Raw genomic sequence first — 22464 nt, 5'->3', positions numbered from 1 at the left:
GACTAGGTCATTCATATTGCAGAAATCAACAAGCTCTCTCCATTTTCATTCATGGTGCCACACCTATGTCTTCCCATTGCTCTGTCGTTGTTTGTGTTGTCCTTACCAACCGTGGCATTCAGGTCTTCCATGATGATAGTTAGGTTGTGGCATGGTACTCTCTCTAACTCCTCCTGCAATGGAAGGTAGAATTTGTCCTTTACTTCTTCATCACTGTCATTTGTCACAGCGTAGCACTGAATCAGGGTGATATTATTGTGTTTCCCTTTCAGTCTGGCTCTCATAAGTCTGCTGGTAATGGACTTCCATTCAAGCAGGGAATGCTCCACTCCCTTCAAAAGGATGTTGTTCATCATCCCGTCCAGAATACAGCAAAATTTCTCCCGAGGCTGTTAATCTTCCTGATCCCATCCATCTGCTCTCGCTGACACCCAGGATGTGTAAGCTGTAGCGTCTCATCTCTGCTGTGACCTGAGCTAGCTTCCCTGTTTCGTGCATTGTTCGTATGTTCCAAAAACCAAGTTTGGTTTTTGTCTTGGTGTTCAGCACTTCAGCCTTCATGCGAGTGGCTTCCTTTCGGCTTCCACCACTGGCAGTCATACAGGTCATTGACTCCTGAAAACCATCACACAGAGTAATGGTCGATCTCTCCGTCGCTGTTTCCATAACATATTTTGTTTTTTACAGGACAGGGTTGTTAGCCCTGTGCCTAACCCCCAACCTGGAGAACCAGGGTGTCTGTTTCGTCAGACCCCTCCCCCATGGACCAATCCAGCATGGTTGAACCTACCAGGAGCAAAAAGCCCCCACAGACACAGACTCTGGGGATCGTTGGAGCATGCAAGCTGTCCCGCCACGACAAGGCACGGACACCGGAAGACAGAAGTTAGTCAATGGGAGATGCCAATGAGAGGGCTGAATTCCAAGCCCCATCCCTCTTTTGTATGTTGGTGCCTCAATCAGAGCTGAAGGAGGCACCTATCTCCTCTTGTGATTCGTGACTGAGAAACCCTCTCCTAGAATCAGATAGTCTAGGCACCTAAGTCACTTCTTGCAAGACAGAGTTAGGCAGGCATTAAAATCCACACAAAACAGCTGGGGGCAGGGGCGAGAGGAGAGCCTCCTTTACAACTGTTAGCCCTAACTACTGGACTATATAGAGTGGTTGTCATCCTCTCTGGCCTAATTAATATTTAATTATTCAATTATTTAATTAAAGTGGAACAACTTCAACTGGAGAGAGACCCACAACAGAATATCCCATAGTCCAGTGGCTAGGGCACTCATCTGAGAGGTGGGAGAACCTTGTTCAAATCTCTTCTCATCAGAGGGGTGAACTGAACTGGGGATTTCCTATATCTTGGGGAAATACAGTAACCACTGGGCTAAAGGTTATAAGGAAAGGACACCTTCTCCCAACTGGCTGCTTTGCAGAGCTAGGGAGCCTCTGAGTATACTTACTGGATCAGATCACTCTTCCACCTACCTTCCCCCAGTTAGTAGATCATACTGGGGTCTAGGTGGGACATAGGGTGCAGACACCAAGAGTGAGGGTGCAGTGCCCATGCTCAGAGGCTGAAACTTTGGGCTTGTCTTCACTACCGGGGTAAGTCAACCTTAGTTACGCTACTCCAGCTACATGAATAACGTAGCTGGAGTCGACGTAGCTTAGGTCGACTTATCACGGTGTCTTCACTGCACTGCATCAACGGGAGGCGCTCTCCGGTCGACTTCCCTTACTCTTCTCATCGTTGATTTAGCAGGTCTTCACTAGAACCACTAAATCGACCCCTGCTGCATCAATTGCAGCAGCGTTGATCTCCCTGTAGTGAAGACCAGATCCTTAGGTGCTAAGGGAACTTTTACAGGAGATATTTAGGTGTGAAGTGAGGTTATCCCTACAAGGTTAAGCGGTAGCCGAGTGGAGGTTTGGTGGATCACAGTGATGCCTAAAAATGGAACTTAGGCACCTAATTAACTTTATGGATCTGGGGCTTAAGTATTTTTGAAAATTCCACCCACAGTCTCTGTTCCAAGGAATTTTGATCTAGATGACAGATACTGATCAGACAGAACTGCACTGAGATAGGCATATGATGGAAATAAATTAGATTGCAGTTTTTAAAGTATGATTTTAAGCGACAATGACATTAACTAATATGACTGTAAAAACGGCATCCTTTTACTCTATAAATCTGATATGTGTGTGTGTGTGTTTTCAGGGTGTTTATGGAAATCCACACTTAGGGTTGTCAATTAATCGCACTTAACTCACACTATTAACTTAAAAAAATTAATCACGATTAATTGTAGTTTTAATTGAACTGTTAAACAATAATAGAAAACCAATTGAAATGTATTAAATATTTGTGGATGTTTTCTTATATTTTCAAATATATTGATTTCTATTACAACACAGAATACAAAGTGTACAGTGCTCACTTTATATTTTTATTACAAATATTTGCACCATAAAAATGATAAACAAATAGTATTTCTCAGTTCACCTCATACAAGTACTGTAGTGCAATGTCTTCATCATGAAACTGCAACTTACAAATGTAGATTTTTTTGTTTTGTTACATAACTACACTCAAAAACAAGACAATGTAAAAATTTAGAACCAACAAGTCCACTCAGTTCTACTTCTTTTTCAGCCAATTGCTAAGACAAACAAGTTTGTTTACATTTACGGGAGATACTGCTGCCCACTTCTTATTTACAATCTCACCTGAAAGTTGGAATAGGCGTTCACATAGCATTTTTGTATCTGTCGTTGCAAGGAATTTATGTGCCAGATATGCTAAACATTCATATGTGCCTTCATGCTTCGACCACCATTCCAGAGGATATGCTTCCATGCTGATGATGCTCATTTAAAAAATAATGTGTTAATTAAATTTGTGACTGAACTCCTTGGGGGAGAATTGTATGTCTCCTGCTCTGTGTTTTACCCACATTCCGCCATATATTTCATGTTATAGCAGACTCGAATGATGATCCAGCACATGTTGTTCATTTTAAGAACACTTTCACTGCAGATTTGACAAAATGCAAAGAAGGTACTGATGTCAAATTTCTAAAGATAGCTACAGCACTCAACCCAAGGTTAAAGAATCTGAAGTGCCTTCCAAAAATCTGAGAGGAACCAGGTGTGGAGCATGCTTTCAGAAGTCTTAAAAGAGCAACACTCCGATGTGAAAATATGAACCACCAAAAAAGAAAATCAACCTTCTGCTGGTGGCATCTAACTCAGATGATGAAAATGAATATTACTCCTGGGGGAATTCTGCACTACTGCGCACGTGCATAATTGATGACCCACACATATTTTAAACTTTTTGCGCAGAAAAAATCTTTTGCCGAAATGTTGCTGCAGTTCCATCTTTTGCCTACCAGACTGCGCTGTGGCGCAAGAACAGCAGCAGCTCCCAGACAGCCAGGGGAGAGAAAGAGCCTGCCTTCTTTGCAGCACCTGTCAGGTCAGGTCAGGACACAGGGGCTATGGGGAGATAGACAGCATGGGGTGCTGGGGGGGGGATCATAAGGGCTAGTGGGGGAGGACAGACTGGAGCAGCAGCTGAATGGGAGTAGAGGCACAGGGCCATGGGGGGAAAGAGGTGCAGGGCCACATAGTGATGGGTGAGGGGTGCAGCGCTACATAGGGACAGGGGAGTGGCTAGGTGGGGGCATAGAGACATGTGGAGACGGGGAGGAGATACAGGGACACAGAGACAGGGGTGTGCTGGGTGGGGGCACTGAGACACATGGGGATGGGAGAGGAGGTATAGAGCCACATGGGGACAGGAGGAGGGGTGCAGGGCCACATGGGGATAAGGGGAGGGGGTGTCTGAATGGGGGTGGGGGGACATATGGACAGGGGGTGCAAGGACACAAGGGGGTGCTAGAACACACGGTGATATGGGTAGATGTGCCTGACTGAATGGGAGAGGCTAGGGGTCAGCCAGGGTCTGCATAGGGGAAGCTCCCTAACAATCCCTCTCCACCCCCCCCCCCAAAAAAAAATCTGTTCCATACTTTTCGCACCCATACCCAAAAACCTTCCAAGTTCACACCTAGGCCCCTTCCCAGCAATCTACTTCCCTCTCCCTCAGCTCCTCCTGCTTCTGAGGGGTGCGGGAAATACAGTTCTGTATTGTAGTTTAAATGAATTATTACTCAGAGTTCTGTATTAATATGCCTAGTAAGGAATCTATTTGTCAAAAACATTTCCTGAATCTTTTTTGTTGTCTGTATTCTTACAGACATACTTGCTGACAGGTATTTTGAAAGAAATGACTAAAAATAATTGAAACTGGTGTGATTATATTGTGTTATTTTGACAAATAAAATATGCAGAATTTTAAAATATTGTGCACAGAATTTTTAATTTTTTGGCGCAGAAATCCCCCAGGAGTAGAAGATGTGTCGTTCCGCACTGCTTTGGATTGTTATCTAACAGAATCCATCATCAGCATGGACGCATATCCTCTGGAATGGTGGTTGAAGCATGAAGGGACATACGAATCTTTAGCGCATCTGGCATGTAAATATCTTGCAACGCTAGCTACAACAGTGCCATGCGAATGCCTGTTCTCACTTTCAGGTGATATTGTAAACAAGAAGCAAGCAACATTATCTCCCGCAAATGTAAACAAACTTATTCGTCTGAGCAATTGGCTGAACAAGAAGTAGGACTGAGTGAACTTATAGGCACTAAAGTTTTATATTGTTTTATTTTTGAGTGCAGGTATTATTATTTTTTACGTAATTCTACATTTGTAAGTTCAACTTTCATGATAAAGAGATTGCACTACAGTAATTGTATTAGATTAATTGAAATACTATTTCTTTTGTTTCTTTTTTACATTGCAAATATTTGTAATAAAAAATAAATATAAAGTGAGCACTGTACACTTTAAAAACATAAGAACGGCCATACGGGGTCAGACCAAAGGTCCATCTAGCCCAGTAGCCCGTCTTCTGACAGTGGTCAATGCCAGGTGCCCCAGAGGGAATGAACAGAACAGGTAATCATCAAGTGATCCACCCCCTGTCGCTCATTCCCAGCTTCTAGCAAACAGGCTAGGGACACCATCCCTGCCCATCCTGGCTAATAGCCATTGATGGACCTATCCTCCATGAATTTATCTAGCTCTTTTTTGAACCCTGTTATAGTCTTGGCCTTTGTATTCTGTGCTGTAATTGAAATCAATATATTTGAAAATGTAGAAAACATCCAAAAATATTTAAATAATTGGTATTCTATTATTAACAATGGAATTAATCACAATTAATTTTTAATCGCTTGACAGCCCTACCCACAATATAATATTTCAAAGTCACTTTCAAAGAAGAACACCACTTTAAGTGTTCAGAGACCTGGTGGATTTTGCTCCAAAATTTCCTTTACCTGTCTGTGTTTCTAATTTTAAAACTTTCAACAATCCATCTTCTCCACCACATGCTATGAACCCTTGGTCCTTGTTCCAAGATATACATCTTAGCCGAACATTACCAGGAATTGCAATCTTTAAGAAAAAAATATTTTTCATTTGAATTGATTAATAATAACAATGTCTTATTTTGAAAACACCCCAACCACAAACACTAAGCAAATACACTTGGGATACTGTGCATCATAATATAAATTGCTCCAGCAATTTATCAGAATTGTAAGCATATTACTACAATTAAAAGTTGATAGAATACAGTAAAGGCCATTCACGTAAAATTATACAAAGATAAACAAACCAAGGGAATCAAATATAGGGGAGGGGAAGTGTAACAGTAATAATCAATAAAAATAGGACATTTCTTAAAAACATCTAACATAGGGGTCCACTTATTTATCTTTCACGTCAACTGCTCCGATTGTGAGGGAAGGTGCCAAACACTGGGGGAGAAACGGATAAGGATACTGGGGATTTGCTCATGTTGGACTTACAGGGATCTCTCTAGGGTGCCTAAGGAAGGCAATTTAGGGGCTCCAATCCCCACATCTCTTCAGTGCTCTGGGCCATGCCCTAGCTCTAGACTGCAGGCTTGATGCAGAAATTACTGAGGGAAGGTCTCTGCCTTATGTCAGCCTGGAGGCCAGACTAGGCCAGTCTCATGGCCCTCCTGGCCTTAAAATCGGTACGAATCTGCCCAGCAGCCTGGCACCGCTGCTCGATAGGGTCAGCTGTGAGGGGAGGCTGCAGGGAAGAGGCTCCCGCTCCGCGCCCCGGGCAGGTCAGGAGCTTTAGCCGCACTCTGCAGCTGGGGCCCGGAGGGAGGAGACCGGACCCAGGGCAGCGCTAGAGCCGATCAGATCCCAGCTCTCCCGGCCCCCTGCTGCTTTTGAGAGAGGGCGGCAGCGCTGGAGAGAGGCCCCTGCCCGCGGGTAGCGGAGAGGACCCGGCATCCCCGCGGAGCAGCTCAGAGCGGAGGCTCCCGCTAGGCCCGTGACCCCGGCCGCAGGACGGGCTCGGTGCTGCCGACGCGGGGCTCTGCCCCCGGCTGGGACAGGCCGCCGGGACACTCACCTTTTTGCTCAGGTAGATGAACATCCTGCGGAGACCAGGGGCGGGAAAACGGGGGCAGCGGAAACCCGCGGGGTGGGGGGCTCGGCTCGGGTGTGACTGGAAGGGGAGCGTGTTACCGCTGCCTCCCTAGCAACCCGGCTTCCCTGGCAACCGCCGCCGGAGCCCGCCCCGGAAGTAAACACATTCACTTCCGGGGCGGAGGGGCGAATTCCAAGTTCTGTCCCTTCCTTGTGTCCCTCCCAGCCAGCCTGACCCCCCTCGCCCTGCCGGTGTGGTGAGCGGGGACGGGGCTCCTCCAGCCCCGTCGCGTCCCGGTTTGTGGCCGGGGCCGCCCAGAGCAGCCGGCGGGGGACGCTCCCTTGGGAGCTGCTGGCCCTGACCGCGGCTCCTTCCTGTAGGTCCCCGAGGGCGGTGGGATGTGGGGGGCGCCTCCCTCCCCAGCTCTGCGCTGAGCTGGCTCCGACTCAGCCCCTTCCGCTCACACACCCATCCGTGTGGCTGGGGTCAGCAGGCCCTCAGGACCCAGCTGAGGGGGTGGGTCAGAGTCTGGACTGGGTCCAAGCCCTGCCATTTTGCGGTGTTGACGCAGGGCCAGCCGCGGATCTGAGTCAGAAGCGCTGTGTAGTGCAGCGTGGGCTTGCTAGCAGGGCTGTGAGAGCTGGGTCTGGCCCCTGGGAACCCGGGTTCACAGTGCAGCGTGGAGCCTCTAGCACAGCCTTGGATACACTAGTCCACAAGCCTGGGTCCCACAGACCCATGCTTAATGTACAGACAAACGTTAGGGAAGCCCACACGGCTCTACGTTATCACCCCTCTGTTGTTCACATCAAGGCAACTCCCTTATGCTGCTAACACTGCACTCTCCATCTCATCCTCACCCAGGCTGTCCCTGGCGCTGATCTCAAGTGGCTGGTGCCCAGGGAGCCCTGTATGACAACCAGCTGCCTCAGGAGCCAGGCATGTAAACTTGAGGCAATACTGATTGGGAGGACCTGTTTTTGAGGCTCTAGTGAAGCACAGTCATGCTGTTTCCTCTCACCAGTTGAGGATAGTGAAATTCCCTGCCTCCTCCCTTGACCACACCCTATATTTCCCATGGGTGCTGGTGTTGTATAGGCCTAGGTTGACATTTTTGAACCCACCTGAGACTTAGGGCCAGATTCCTAAATATCTTTATGAATCCAACCTACAGGACAAAATTTTTAAAGGTATTTAAGCATAGGTGCTGACTCCATGGGTGCTCCAGGGCTGAAGCACCCACAGAAAAAAAATAGTGGGTGCTTAGTACCCAGCTCCTCTCAGCGCCTCCCGTCATCTGCAGCCCCCACCGATCAGTGCCTCCCACCTTCCGCGGTGTGCAGGTTTTGTAGTGTGCAGGAGGTGCTGAGGAGAGAAGAGGAAGGAGCGGGGACAGGGCACGCTTCTACACAGGGATGTAAGCAAAGTTAAATATTAGATGCAAGACTCTGCACTGAGCGATAGTCTCACTTCATTGTACACCTGGGCCCAGATCCATAAAAGGTACTTAGACATCTAAACCTCATACTTAGGTGTCCAAGTCCCCATTTTGGCTCCATTGTTTTCCACAAAACTCCTGCCAAACCTAGTAAGCACCTAAATTCACTTAGCGCCTACATTTTCAAGGTAAAAGCTCCCTGGGCACTTAAGTTTCTGCCTCTGGGCATGTGCACTGCTTCCTCCCTATAGACATCTGGACACCGCTCTCTTGCCTAAGCCCCAGTGATTCACAAACCAGGGGAAGATAGGCACTCGTCTGCTTGAGCAGGGGTTCTCAAGGTTATGGGGGGGGGGTCATGAGCTGTCATCCTCCACCCCAAACCCTGCTTTTCCTCCAGCATTTAGAATGGTGTTAAATATATAAAGATCTGTTTTTAATTTATAAAGGGGGGGGGGGAGGTCGCACTCCGAGGCTTGCTATGTGAAAGGGGTCACCAGTACAAAAGTTTGAGAACCACTGTGCTTGAGTCTCATGCAGGACCTGATTTGGTAGGTGTGCTCAGAGGCCACCTACTAGCTCCCATTCATAATCTGACCACAGGAAGAGGAAGTACCCCTACCTACCCTGTACCTTTCAGCACAGGGGTTAGTGCACTTGCATTGGAAGTGGGAGACCCAGGTTCAATTCCCCAGTTTCTGCCAGAGGAAGAGAAAGGATATGAACAAGGGAAGTAGGATAAATATGGAATTGGAGTTAGCTACATTTAAGTTAAGAAAATAGATGTGTTGTAAAGAAAGGCCCTGATAAGGAAATAGAAGGGAAAGGCCTCTTGAAAATAGTAAGTTATATGGCCAGAAGGAATGAAGGAGGGAGGATGTCTGGTGCAAAGAATAAGATAAGGGAAAGGTTCTAAAAAGAAGGCTTCTGACTGATAGGGGTGCTGCAGATGGGTTTAAATAAGACAAAGAAAGAGGGGGTGAAAAGGCCTTGGGGAGAAGGAGGTTATAAATCTTATCTGGATTAAGGGTGAACTGTCTCAAATTGTTTTTTAGCTAAAGTTAGTAATTGGCAGAGACATTACTTTTTATACCCTTTAACAAACAGGCAAACTCTTAAAGGGTTCGTTGCTAATACCTGGCTGACCACATTGGAGCTGACCAATATGGGTCTAAGCACCCCTGGGAATAACCCTTTTTAAGGGTCTTGATCAAATGCTGTGTTACTGTTTACTGCATCCAAACTGCTTATTATTTAGGCATGTTTAGAGCAATTGTGAAAGTACCATTTGGCCTTTGGATTCAATAAAGGAAGTTATGGTTAAACTCCTGTTTGGTGGTTTCCCATATTATTAATTTCAAATATTATTAAAATTCCAACAGGGGAACTCCCACCTCTCAGGAGATTGCCCTAAGCACAGAGCTCTGGGGTATTCTGCTCTGGGTGCTCCCTCAATCTTCTGAGGAAGCTGTTCCAACTAAAGAGTTATTGAAGCATGGGCACTGGACTCCAGGTCTCCCACCTCCCACGTGGATGCCCTAACACTAGCTTACAGAGTCATATTCTCTCCCCCGTCTGGTCTAATGACTATTCCACAATGGATAAATACTTAAATAGTCATTGAGCCATATCAGACCCTGAACAGCAGTGTAATGTTGCCACTATGGTTAATGTTTCAACAGCACTCCAATTATTGACTTTACATTTTTAGATGTATGTTTTATTGCTATAAAAAGTGGGGGGAAATCTTTAATTTCAAAACAATCAACTATTCCTTGAAGACAGGCATTTTAAAAATAATTTTACAGATTGTGCTCTTTGAGTCAAATTCATAAGTACTTCTTTTAAAATGGAATTTTTAAGTCCTTAGTCCATGCGTCTTATCCTGCAATCCTGACTCTCACACGTTGCCCCAATGAAGTCAGTGCTACCGCACATGTAGACACTGAATTATTGTTTTAAATATGGCAATTAAACTGGTTTATGTTGATATTTTAAGGATCCATGCTACAAATCAATACACTGCTAAATACGATTCATATCTTCTTCCATGACTCTGAATCAAGGAGTGTCTCACTGACTTTAATTAATAAAAATGAGCGTGGAAAAAACATCTAGTCAGCCACATCAGTTCTTAATATAAATACTGTCTGAAACAGATGCAAGGGGAAAAAAAAAAAAGCTTCCAATGGTGTGCTGATCTTAATTTTACTTTTGGATACTGTAACTTTTACTAGAGTCCCATTTAATGGACTAATGCCTATGGCATTAATTTTCACTCCACATAAAACCGTGAAATGGCTCAGTGATGCATTGGATATATAATATACCAAATTACAAGATGGAGGTTTTTATTTTTCCTGTATTTACTTTTACGTAGGGAATAAAAAGTTACTGAAAAACCAGCACAGACTGTACAGCTTATAGTACATACTGAAATACAGCTGATTTCTTTTAAAATGATTCTTATATAGCATTGTTGCAGTGACCATATCCTAGCACCCCTGCATGGGACACTAGTTTTAGTACTAAGACCAATGCATTCCTGGAGGTCTTTGACATGTGGTCAATAATACCAAAGCAACCATTGTGTCATAAGACATGCAAATTAAAACTAGCTAAGCACAATAAAAAAAAACAATTGCTTTTAAGTGACACAAATAGTAGTTCTAGTACAAGCTCCCAAATTGTACCAATACACTTGCAACTTTTTGGACACATCTAGTGGTTAATTAAGGACAACAGTTAGCAGCTAGAGTTCTATCAAGCTCAATTTACACTCAACTGCATTTTTCAAATAAAAAAAATCCTTTCTAGATCAGCTGGATAAAAGGTGATCATCAGCACACAGTCAGGTCTATTTTAACAGGAAGTTAAAGGTGCAAGTCTACTAGTAACCCTGAAAAACACATTAGCTATTTGCAATAAATCTTATTCATAAGCTGAAGCCATGTTCTTTTGTACAATATTACCTCACAGAGACAGATATTGTCTGGTTTCTGAAGGACCTACTACTTGGGGTGAAGCTGTTGATTTAGTGATCTTACCCTTATATAATTGAAATATCTAGATTCCCTGGAACTCCTGGTTCAAATCCCAGTACTGCATTCTGCTAAGATGGATGAATTGAGTCCCGTGCACTTTCCTAGTGTCGGAGAAAAACAGAGTTCTCACTATTTGTTTGGGTACAGCAAGTCAGATGCTTTATTAACTCTCACAATTGCGCAGAGGGAGAGAGCTAAGCAGGTCTCTCTACAGGTAAACAATTACAGCAAACCTTTATACCTTTCATTACAGACAATAACAAGCAACAGCTGCATTTTGTTTATACATAGGCCATCTTGATATCTTATTTTTCTCACTTGTTTTGACTCTAGCCTACATACAATATTTTCTACACATTATCTACATAAGGTCGCAACAACTTCTCACACAGTTCTTTCCCACTCGCCTCACACAATCCTCGCTTCTACAAATCTCGCGTTATTAGGATTACAGTTAGCCTGACTCTTGTTAACGAACTGTCATGCATTGCAGTTCCTTCCTGTCAGTTCTTTCTCTGCTTCCACAACCCCCCCTTTTGTACTACTAGTACAACAAACATTTTCAAATCTCTATTTGCATTAAATCTTGGAATTCAGATTCTACATCAGATGCTTCAATCTTAGGGGTTCTGATTGGATGTAATGACAATGCATGTTTAGCATGAACGTGAAAGGTATTACTATTATTACGTCCTTTACAACAACAGTAACATAATCCTAAACTAACTAATAGCAACACAAGCAATAACATTCCCATAGCAATATGATGGGGTTGTTGTACAATCTTAGTCATAGAACACAATACATCATACTTAGTACATAAAGTGGATACTCTATAAGCTGTCTGAAAGGTATACTTTTCAACTTGATATATATTTTGAAGCATGTGAATTTGCCCTTGTACTTCAGAGATTTTCTGAATCTCTGGTAACAGTGAAAACAAATTCTGAAATCTATCAGGTACTAAACTAGTCCAATTAAAGGGTATCTGGAACCTAAGGGCTACTTGCAAAACTCTATCTGCAGGCCAGTAAATAATATGATTGCCTGCAGTGGTAGTGAGATTAAAATGCATGTCTTGCAATGTGGTGTCATTAACATACACACAGCTGTCATTAGCTTGAAAAAGTAAGTGTCCTGTCAGGGTAGTTCCTTGTCCCCTACCCTCCCAGCAAACGTAGTCATAAACAGTGACAACTTCTCCTGGCTTCAGTTTACGTATACACTGAAGCTGTGGGGGTTCTAACGGCCAAAATGTCCATTGACTCCCTAACCCCATCCAAATGTCTGGTGTAATCCCAGGAGCACTGACTAAAAATCGATTGGGCATACCAGGTGGTTTAATTTCCCAGATGTCTCGGTGAATTACCCAATCCCACATGCATCCTCCCCATGGACCCGGCAGGATACGGTATGTGGGAGCCCACACCCCCTCAACCGGTCCATATGCTTGGAAGGAGCACTGAGAATGTCCGCACCTCCACCCAGACAGTCTCCAAGTATGTCTCCATGGCCACAGATCAAATGGTACTCCTGATGTGTCTGTAAGGGCAGTGGGCCAAGCCTGATGCTCTAGATCATTCCGAATGGCCATTAGCTGGTCATTCAGGAAATCCTGAATCTCTGAACATGCTAGATCCCACTGCAATGCCTTCCCAGCCTCAGTGATATTCAATACCATCTCTGTCAGCAACTTCTGGGTCATTGAACTAAGGGCAGAGATAACATGTAACTCACCAACTCCAGCCTGTACCTGGGTTAGTTGTGCTCCAGAAACAAGGCCAATGGCCTTCTCTAGTTGGCCCAATTTCTCATCATGTTCTTGGTTCTTAAAAATATTCCAAACTGCTGCTGCACTATTGGCCCCATCCCACAGGGATCCGGTCAAGTCTCTCTTCTTTCTAGAGGAAATAACCCAAGCCCTCTGTTGTGCTAATCTAATGGCAGCCCCCTGTGAGCAGTTTGGGTATGTAGAGGTGATCTGGAAACTGGATAAGGGTAATGAAAATTTAACAGTCCCTAATGTAGTGTTAATCACAGTCCATCGATATCCTAATACATCTCTCTTTGGTGTAGTACTATACCACATCTGTTGGTTGAACACCTTTATATACTTCTGGGAGGCATTAATATTAATGGCATAAGAGGGGGTATATTGCAATAAGGTACAGGTCACATTATCAGTCACTGGAATAATTTCTATGCAGGTAAAATTTCCAGTGGCAGAACAAACTCTTTGGGTATTTGTCTGATTATTCACTAATTGGGTGACCAAATAACAATAAGGGCCTTTCTCATTTAACACAGTACAAATTCCAGGAACAGCCATCATATCTACTTCACTATAGAACCCATCAATTGCAATTATTAATTCTCGGGGTTCGCTGGTAGTGATATCATGTATTTCTACCTCCACTGATCCATTTGTTTTCCATTCAATTGTTCGCTCATACACATTATCCTGAACTCTAAAGAATAATTTCTCTGAACAAAATTTCAGTAAATCACTAAAATGTGAAAGCCTTGGCCAATGGGTTTCATTGGAATATACAGTACTGTTTGTATCTGGGTAAGTTACAGTGGTGGTGGCAGGGGTCAAGGGACTAGTGGGCGTAGTCTTAGTGGTGGCAAGGCGGTTTTGATATTCATCTTCTGAAAGCCAATTAGGAAGGGCAGTGCATCCTGAAGGTACCTGTCCATAAGCACAAAGTCCTGCCCCTGGAAAAAATCCACCCCACCACTCGACCCCACATTCCCAGGAACGATCCCCACAATTCCCTCCTTGCCAATAAACAATGCTCCGTCTCTTCCACCAGGGCCAGTTCTTAATGTCTCTTGTAGTCAGGAATCCCTGGACTTTGGTGGTTTCAGCAGAGCGAGTGTTTCTTCTTTTCTTCTTCAAAAGCAGTTGTGATTCAACATAGTACAGGGGAGAGGTTACTAGCACTTCACCCTGTACTGCTGTGATTCCTTTAAAAAAATTCAAAGGCATTGTAGATCTGTCAGTGGACAAGGGAGAGGTTACTAGCACTTCACCTTGTCCTCCTTCCCTGCTGTCCAGAAGGCACAGCAGAGCTAGCAGGAGAAATAGGCTGATCATCAGCTGGAGAATCCTCTCCAGGTGGAGGGGTCTTTTTGCAGTGAGAAGCATGGGTCCAGGCAGGTAGTCCTTGGCACTTCACAGCAGTGTTGGTGGTTAACAGGACTTGGAAAGGGCCCTTCCAGCGTGGAGCCAGGGCAGTCTTTCGCTGATGGACCTTTATGTAGACCCAGTCTCCTGGTTCCAGTGAGTGGCAGGGTTGCACAGGATCCTTGGGTAGTGCTTCTTTCACCTGTGTATAAAAAGACTTAACACATTTCATTAGTGCCTGGCAATACTTAAGCATTGTGTCATCCATTAAATGAATGTCCATCTGAGCTAGGGTCAGTGGGGGCGCAGTTGGTAGTCGCATAGGGCACCCTGTCAAAATCTCATGAGGGCTGAGTCCAGTCTTTCGATTGGGAGTGGCCCTCATACTCATTAGTGCCAGAGGAAGGGCATCTGGCCACTTCAAGTTTGTTTCAGCACAAATCTTGGCCAGTTTATTTTTCAGAATTCCATTCTGGCGTTCCACTGCCCCGGCAGACTGCGGATGGTGGGGGCAGTGAAGGTTGTGTTGGATCTGCAAAGCTGCACATAACTCTTTTACAATCTGTCCAGTAAAATGAGTTCCACAGTCACTGTTGATACTCACAGGGATGCCAAATCGTGGTACAAAGTCTTTAAGCAGAAGTTTCACAACAGTCCTGGCATCTGCTTTCCTGCAGGGAAAAGCTTCAACCCAATTTGAAAATACATCCACTAAAACCAATACATATTCATAACCACAACATTTAGACAGTTGAATAAAATCAATCTGAATATTTACAAAAGGTCCTCAAGGGGGAGGGTGAGCTGCCTGCCTAACTTTAACAGCTTTACCAATGTTATGCTGCTGACAAATCACACATTGTTGACAGTAGTGATGTGCAATGACTGGGAAATCGAATGTACACCAATCTCGGTTAACTGCAGCAACCATCCCCCCTTTGCTTACGTGTGCCATTCCGTGGTATACACGAGCAAGATAGGGCATTAGCATCTTCGGTGCAACCAGGCGACTAGCTGGGGCACGCCAAAGATGGTCAGGGTGTAGAATACAGCCATTAGTACTCCAAAAACATTTCTCAGCTTCTGGTACTGCTTCCTGGATCTTGGCCAGATCCTCAAGGGAGGCTAGTGGAGGCTGCTCAATCAAAGCACAAGTATATTCAGCCTGAGGTGCAGAAAGGGCCGCTGCTTTGGCTGCAGAGTCTGCCAAAGCATTTCCACAGGTAACTTCATCATGAGGGGTCTGGTGAGCTATACATTTAACAACAGCTATAGCTTTGGGCAATAAAAGGGCATCCAGAAGAGCAGATACATACAGACTATTCTTAATAGGACAACCAGTGGATGTAAGAAAACCTCTATACTTCCAGAGCAAACCATAATCATGTACCACTCCAAAAGCATAACGAGAGTCTGTATAAATTGTAACTGCTTGATCCTGAGCTAGAATGCAGGCTCGAGTTAAAGCCACAAGTTCGGCCACTTGAGAAGAAAACACAGAAGGAAGAAAAGCACTTTCAATAACAGCATAGGCAGAGCACACAGCATAACCAGCAACCAATTTACCCTTAGAATCTCGCAAGCACGAACCATCCACAAAGTAAATGAGATCAGGATTTTGCAAAGGCACATCTAGCAAATCATCTCTTGGACGGGAGAGGACCGACGTTACAGACACACAGTCATGTGGGCCTCCGTCCTCTGGCCCAGGCAACAAGGAGGCAGGATTTAGAACGGGGCAACGAGCCAAAGTAATATGAGACGAAGACAACAAGACAAGCTCATATTTTGTAAGACGAGAAGTGGATAAATGCTGTGTCTTAGATTTTAACAAGAGTGCAGCCACAACGTGAGGGACAGCAACAATCAAAGGAGATCCTAAGACAATCGATTCGGATACTTGAACAGCAAGGGCCGCTGCAGCCACAGCACGCAGGCAAGGGGGAAACCCAGCTGCCACAGCGTCTAGGGCAGTACTGTAATAAGCAATGGGACGGTGTTTATCTCCGTGCTTTTGCGTTAATACAGCCAAAGCAAACCCATTACGCTCATGACAGAAAAGAGTAAATGGTTTAGCATAATCAGGAAGTCCCAGGGCCGGTGCACTGGACAGGCTTTGCTTGATAGCAACAAAAGCTCGTTCAGCCTCTGGAGACCAAGGAAGAGGCTCAGGAGTACCTGACTTAGTCAGATCCTGTAAGGGTTTAATCATTGTTGCATAGCCTAAAATCCACTGTCTACAGTACCCAGTCATGCCAAGAAAAGTACGCATTTGAGAAATAGTACCAGGCCTAGGCATATTTAGAATAGCTGAAATCCGAGAATCTGATAAATGACCGGTGCCAGGGGAAATATCATGACCAAGGTAATGAACCCTGGGCTGACACAGCTGTAGTTTTTCCTGGGATGCCTTATGACCCTTAGCAGCTAAAGCAGTCAAAAGAATCAAAGTATCAGCTTTACAAGATTCAAAAGAAAGGGATGCCAGCAAAAGATCATCCACATACTGTATAAGCACTGATTTACCTGGAAAAACCACATCATCCAGATCCTTCTTCAGGATCTGGGAAAACAAGGATGGGGACTCAGTATACCCTTGGGGTAACCGGGTCCAGGTGTACTGGCGTCCTTTATAGGTAAAGGCAAACAGATACTGACTATCAGGGTGAATGGGGATAGAAAGAAAGCTGAACAAAGGTCCACAACAGTAAAGTGGGTGGCTGAAGGGGGAATACAAGAAAGAATTGTAGCTGTATTTGGAACCACAGGAAAAGAAGGCAAAACAACAGCATTAATCGCGCGGAGATCTTGAACAAACCGATAGGTGTTCTTTCCTGGCTTCTTTACAGGAAAGATAGGAGTATTACAAGAACTGGTGGTGGCAACAATAATACCCTGCTGTAATAAAGACTCCATTACTGGGGCTATACCTTCCTCTGCCTCAGGACGCAGAGGGTATTGTGGAACCCTTGGCAAAGCTTTAGAAGGATCAACAAAAATCTTAACCGGCGCAGCTGTCCGAATCTGTCCCACTTCATTTGCATGCCGAGACCAGAGATGGGGGGGGAACTTGTGACAACAAATGCACAAGGTCAGGGCTAAGAGTTGTTGGTAATTTAGCTGGCTCCTCTATGTGGAGTGTAGCCAACACTAGATTAGTATTCTCATCAGGAACTTGTAAGAATACGCCATCTGGTGTGCAATAGATAGTACAGCCTAATTTACACAAAAGATCCCTTCCCAGCAAATTCACAGGAGAGGAGGGGCTGAGCAAAAATGCATGCTTGTTAGCAAGGGGCCCTAGTGAAACCACAAGGGGTTTTGTGACAGGATGCGAAACAGGTTGATTTGAAATGCCAACGGCATTTACAGACAAAGTTGACAAAGGAACAGAGGGAAACTCCGAGGATCTTAGAGCAGATCTACTAGCTCCAGTATCCACAAGACAAGTAACAGATTGTCCTGCAATTTCACAATTTACATAGGGACCTTCTTGATTAATGGGAATTAAAGGATTCATGATGTAGTTACGTTCCCTCAGGCTGTCCTACTAAGAGGTAGTTTGTGGGGTAAAAGTAGACGCTTCAGAATTTGGGAAAGGAGGTGGAGGGTTCTGAGATAATCGGGCTGGGCACGCATTTCTCCACTGTCCCTCTTGGCCACAAGAGTAGCATGCAGTGTATCTGGACTGGGCAGGATACGAGGGACCTTTCCCTCTTCCTCGCCCGCGACCTCGTTCTCGTTCTCCCTTCATTCCCCCACGGCCCTGGTTTTGATAAGTTTCTAATTGCAAGGCCAAAAGTTTTGTTTCAGTATTCTCTTTCTTCTGCTCTATGCAAGCTGTACAATGATTGGCGACTGTCACCAATTCAGAAAGGGGTTTAGTTTGCCAGCCAATACAGATAGTTCTTAACTGCTGCTGAATCTTTGGTAAGAGTCCCTGAACAAAAGCAGCCCCTACTGCCTCTCTGGCATTTTCAGCTGGCTGAGCAATTCCCGAATGTTGTTCAAAAACCTTAGTCAGTCTATCTAGATAATCAGCAGGGGACTCTCCTTTATTCTGTTTACAGTAGGTAATCTTTGTCCAATCCGTCTTCTTAGGGCAGACTTCCGTAATAGAATTTAAGAGACGGTCCCTAGCCTCTCTTAAATCACGGTCAATTCCAGGATCGGCATCTGGCCAAGCTGCCTGTCCGGTAAGCCGTTGTCGAACTTCGGCTGGCATAATCATCCGTAAGAGTTGATTAATGTCTGCCCAAGATGGATTATAACACTGAACCACCGTCCGGAGCTCGTCTCTAAATTTTTCTGGCTCCTCCCTAACATTGGGAAATTCCTTCACCAAGTTTCTCAAATCTCCTGGTGACCACGGGGCATGCACTGTAACCAACTGTCCTGCAGTCCCGGGCAGTTCTGTTAAAGGAGCCTGGAGTGTCTGTGTTACGCTTCTAGTAAAGTAATGGGTACCCTCCTCAGCAGGACCAGAGTCAGGAGAGCTACTGGGAAGATCAGAATCATCCCTTTGTGGTGAAGAGGAGGGTTCTCTCACAGGAGAAGAAAGAACAATTTGTGTAGCTGATTCATGCGGTGGTGAAGCTGACACTGCCGGGTGAGGTTCGTTAGCACGCACAACAGGCAGGGGGGGAGGAGGAGGAGGAGGCGGCACGGGCTGCTGCTGCTGAATGTTACTGAAAAAATCTACAATGTCCTCAGCAGTTTCCTCTTCACGGTCAGCCTTAACTAATTGGGGATAAAGAGGAGCAGAAGGAATTGCTCGAGCAGGAAGACAGCCGGGTGCCTTACATTTAAGTTGTAAATTGTGTACTTGGGCTTTTAATTTTTCCTGGGAGTCCTTTAGACTCCGCACCCGAGACTCGTGGAGTCTCTTTGTTGCTTCCTCCCACCAACAGACAAATTGCTCCCACTGCCTATTAGAGGCTTTTGGCGAAGCCAGGGTTTCTCTGAGATATGTAAGTTTATCTAAATTGAAGGTACCTTCTAGTGGGCATTGTTTAGATGGATTTGCACGCGTGTAAAGATTCCAATTATCTAAATACCTGCAGGTTGTCGGACCATAATGTACATACATGAAATAAGCTGGGGTACCCTTAGGGGGTGAAAGGGAATGCTTAGACTGTCCCCCACCCATTTTCCAATCACACACACAGGGAGGAGGATGCCCTGTCCGCGCTAGCGGCACATAAACTAAGGATCTCTCCCTACAGGGTATTCACACAGGAGAGACTAACGAGGATGGCCACGACCCTCCTACACCTCCCTTCAGCAAAGAGCGTCGGCTAGTCTCAGAGAGACGGCGCCGCTTACTCTGTTGCGTCCAGTGAGATGATCAGACTGTCAGTGGCTCACACGGAGAGGAAAAGGGGAGGGAAGATGGGTTCACACACTCCTAGACCCAGGTAGCCTCCTCGCCGGACGATGCCAGGCCGAGTTAGCTTACCGTGGGTCGGATCTCCTAAAAGATCCTCTAGTTACCGGGCTTGCGTTAGAGTAGTTCTGGTCACGAGCCAAAAGACTTCGCAGAGTACTCTGGGCGTCTTCCGGTAACACTCAATTCACACTGGTGTACACACACACACACACACACACACACAGGCCTTATTCCAGGTACTATTCCCAAGTACCTCGATGCATCACTCGAGGCGGTAAAAACCCCTCCTGAGGCGGTAACAACCCCTCAACACCGGTGCATACCTATGCACCTCGCATATGCATACAGGGGGCGGCAAACAATTCCCCTAAGCCGCTCAGCATCTGACCTTGCTGCACAGTCAATAAGTTCGGATGGCGTGAGCCCAACAGGGACAGACGGCCCCACAGACAGTCCTCCTCCGACACCCCAATAGAGATTTCAAAAGGTCTCTTACCTCTATTGTGGCGCCATGGGGTTCGAAGGGGAACGATCCATAGCAGCTGCCGGTGCTTCTGTGGGCGTTGCCATCCCGGACGAGCCCCCAAATTGTCGGAGAAAAACAGAGTTCTCACTATTTGTTTGGGTACAGCAAGTCAGATGCTTTATTAACTCTCACAATTGCGCAGAGGGAGAGAGCTAAGCAGGTCTCTCTACAGGTAAACAATTACAGCAAACCTTTATACCTTTCATTACAGACAATAACAAGCAACAGCTGCATTTTGTTTATACATAGGCCATCTTGATATCTTATTTTTCTCACTTGTTTTGACTCTAGCCTACATACAATATTTTCTACACATTATCTACACAAGGTCGCAACAACTTCTCACACAGTTCTTTCCCACTCGCCTCACACAATCCTTGCTTCTACAAATCTCGCGTTATTAGGATTACAGTTAGCCTGACTCTTGTTAACGAACTGTCATGCATTGCAGTTCCTTCCTGTCAGTTCTTTCTCTGCTTCCACACTAGGTTGGGGAGGGATTTCAGATTAGACCTTACAAAAAGCAGTTGTGAATTTTGTTGAACTGTGGATGTCCACAATAAGTGTTTTCATTTGGGTTCCATTCCAGAAACTTCGGTTAACAGAAAGCCTGGTTTATCCTTATAAGTTATTAGTTAACATACAAGCCTTAGGCCTGGTCTACACTAGGAGGTTATGTCGAATTTAGCAGCATTAAATCGAATTAACCCTGCACCCGTCCACACAACGAAGCTATTTAGTTCGACATAGAGGTCTCTTAAATTTGACTTCTGTACTCCTCCCCAACGAGGGGAGTAGCGCTAAATTCGAAATGGCCATGTCGAATTAGGCTAGGTGTGGATGGAAATCGACGGTAATAGCTCCGGGAGCTATCCCACAGTGCACCACTCTGTTGACACTCTGGACAGCAGTCCGAGCTCGGATGCTATGACCAGCCACACAGGAAATGCCCCGGGAAAATTTGAATTCCTTTTCCTGTCTGGCCAGTTTGAATCTCACTTCCTGTTTGGACATCGTGGCGAGCTCAGCAGCACTGGCAACGATGCAGAGCTCTCCAGCAGAGGTGACCATGCAATCTCAGGATAGAAAGAGGGCCCCAGCATGGACTGATCGGGAAGTCTTGGATCTGATTGCTGTGTGGGGCGAGGAGTCCGTGCTTTCCGAGCTGCGATCGAAAAGACGGAATGCAAAGATCTACGAGAAGATCTCAAAAGCCATGGCAGAGAGAGGATACAGCCGGGATGCAACGCAGTGCCGCGTGAAAATCAAGGAGCTGAGACAAGGGTACCAGAAGACCAAAGAGGCAAACGGACGCTCCGGATCCCAGCCCCAGACATGCCATTTCTACGAGGCACTGCATTCCATCCTAGGTGCGGCCGCCACCGCTACCCCACTACTGACCGTGGACTCTGACGATGGGATATTGTCGACGACCGCTTCCTCAGAGATGTTAGCGGACGGGGAAGATGAGGAAGGAGATGAGGAGGACAAGGCAGTCGACAGCGCTTACAACACTGATTTCCCAGACAGCCAGGATCTCTTCATCACCCTCACAGAGATCCCCTACCAACCGTCCCCAGGCGTTAACCCTGACCCAGAATCAGGGGAAGGATCAGTCGGTAAGTGTTTTAAACATATAAACAAACATTCATATTAACAGTGGGTTTTTCATGATTTGTTTGCCCTAGGTGCTTAACGTTTCAGTCCTTGGCAGTGCAACTACTGCAAAAAAAATCTAACAATGTCCGGTTTATCATGATTGGTTTGCCCTAGGCGCTCTACTGTTTAGTCCTTGCCAGTGCAGCTACAGTAAAATTCGGTCTATATGTCTGGGGATAGAGCTAAAATCCTCATGGGACATCTCCATGAAGCTCTCCTGGAGGTAATTGGAAAGCCTTTGCATGAGGTTCCTTGGGAGAGCGGCCTTATTATGTCCTCCGTAGTAGGAAATGTTTCCGCGCCAGGAGATCATCAAGTACTCCGGGATCATTGCCTTGCAGAGCAGGGCGGCATACGGCCCTGGTCTTTGCAGGCTTTCCCGAAGCATCCGTTCTCTCTCAGTCTCTAAAATCCTCATCAGAGTGATGTCGCTCATGGTGACCTGCTTTGAATTAGGTAGGGGAATGTTAGTATTGGGACTGCTTGCCTGTTCCTTTACAGAACTGTAACCGGCGGTTTACAGCCACGCGGTGGAGGCGGGAGAGGGGCAGCATACAGGGATCTTTCCCTGGGACAGCCGCGAGGGGGTGGGACAGGGGCAGAGTTCATGCTTGCCGGATTGCTGGCAGCAGGAACTGGCCAACACTAGGAGCATTGCTTTGACCGTGAAAGGAGGCCAGTGCTATTATTAAAGTTTTAAGCAGCCACAAGTCTACGGCTTACCATGTCGGCC

At 45.7% G+C, this 22464-nt stretch overlaps 1 protein-coding gene across 2 annotated transcripts in view; it reads right to left on the bottom strand.

Annotated features, from left to right (window-relative positions):
- Window positions 1-6551, bottom strand: part of WDR35 (WD repeat domain 35) — a 91971-nt gene extending 85420 nt beyond the window's left edge. For both annotated transcript variants that reach the window (XM_065401337.1, XM_065401338.1), the window contains exons 1-2: window positions 6528-6551; window positions 5414-5531 (exon numbers count right to left, since the gene is read on the bottom strand). In XM_065401337.1, coding sequence (XP_065257409.1) covers window positions 5414-5531; window positions 6528-6551 — 142 coding nt within the window. The remainder of the gene's footprint in view (window positions 1-5413; window positions 5532-6527) is intronic.
- Window positions 6552-22464: the final 15913 nt, after the last annotated feature.

This window comes from Emys orbicularis, chromosome 3, assembly GCF_028017835.1.
Source record: "Emys orbicularis isolate rEmyOrb1 chromosome 3, rEmyOrb1.hap1, whole genome shotgun sequence".
Lineage (NCBI taxonomy): Eukaryota > Metazoa > Chordata > Testudines > Emydidae > Emys > Emys orbicularis.
Note: the sequence above shows the minus strand (reverse complement) of the source record. Positions and strands in the feature narration are given on the sequence as shown.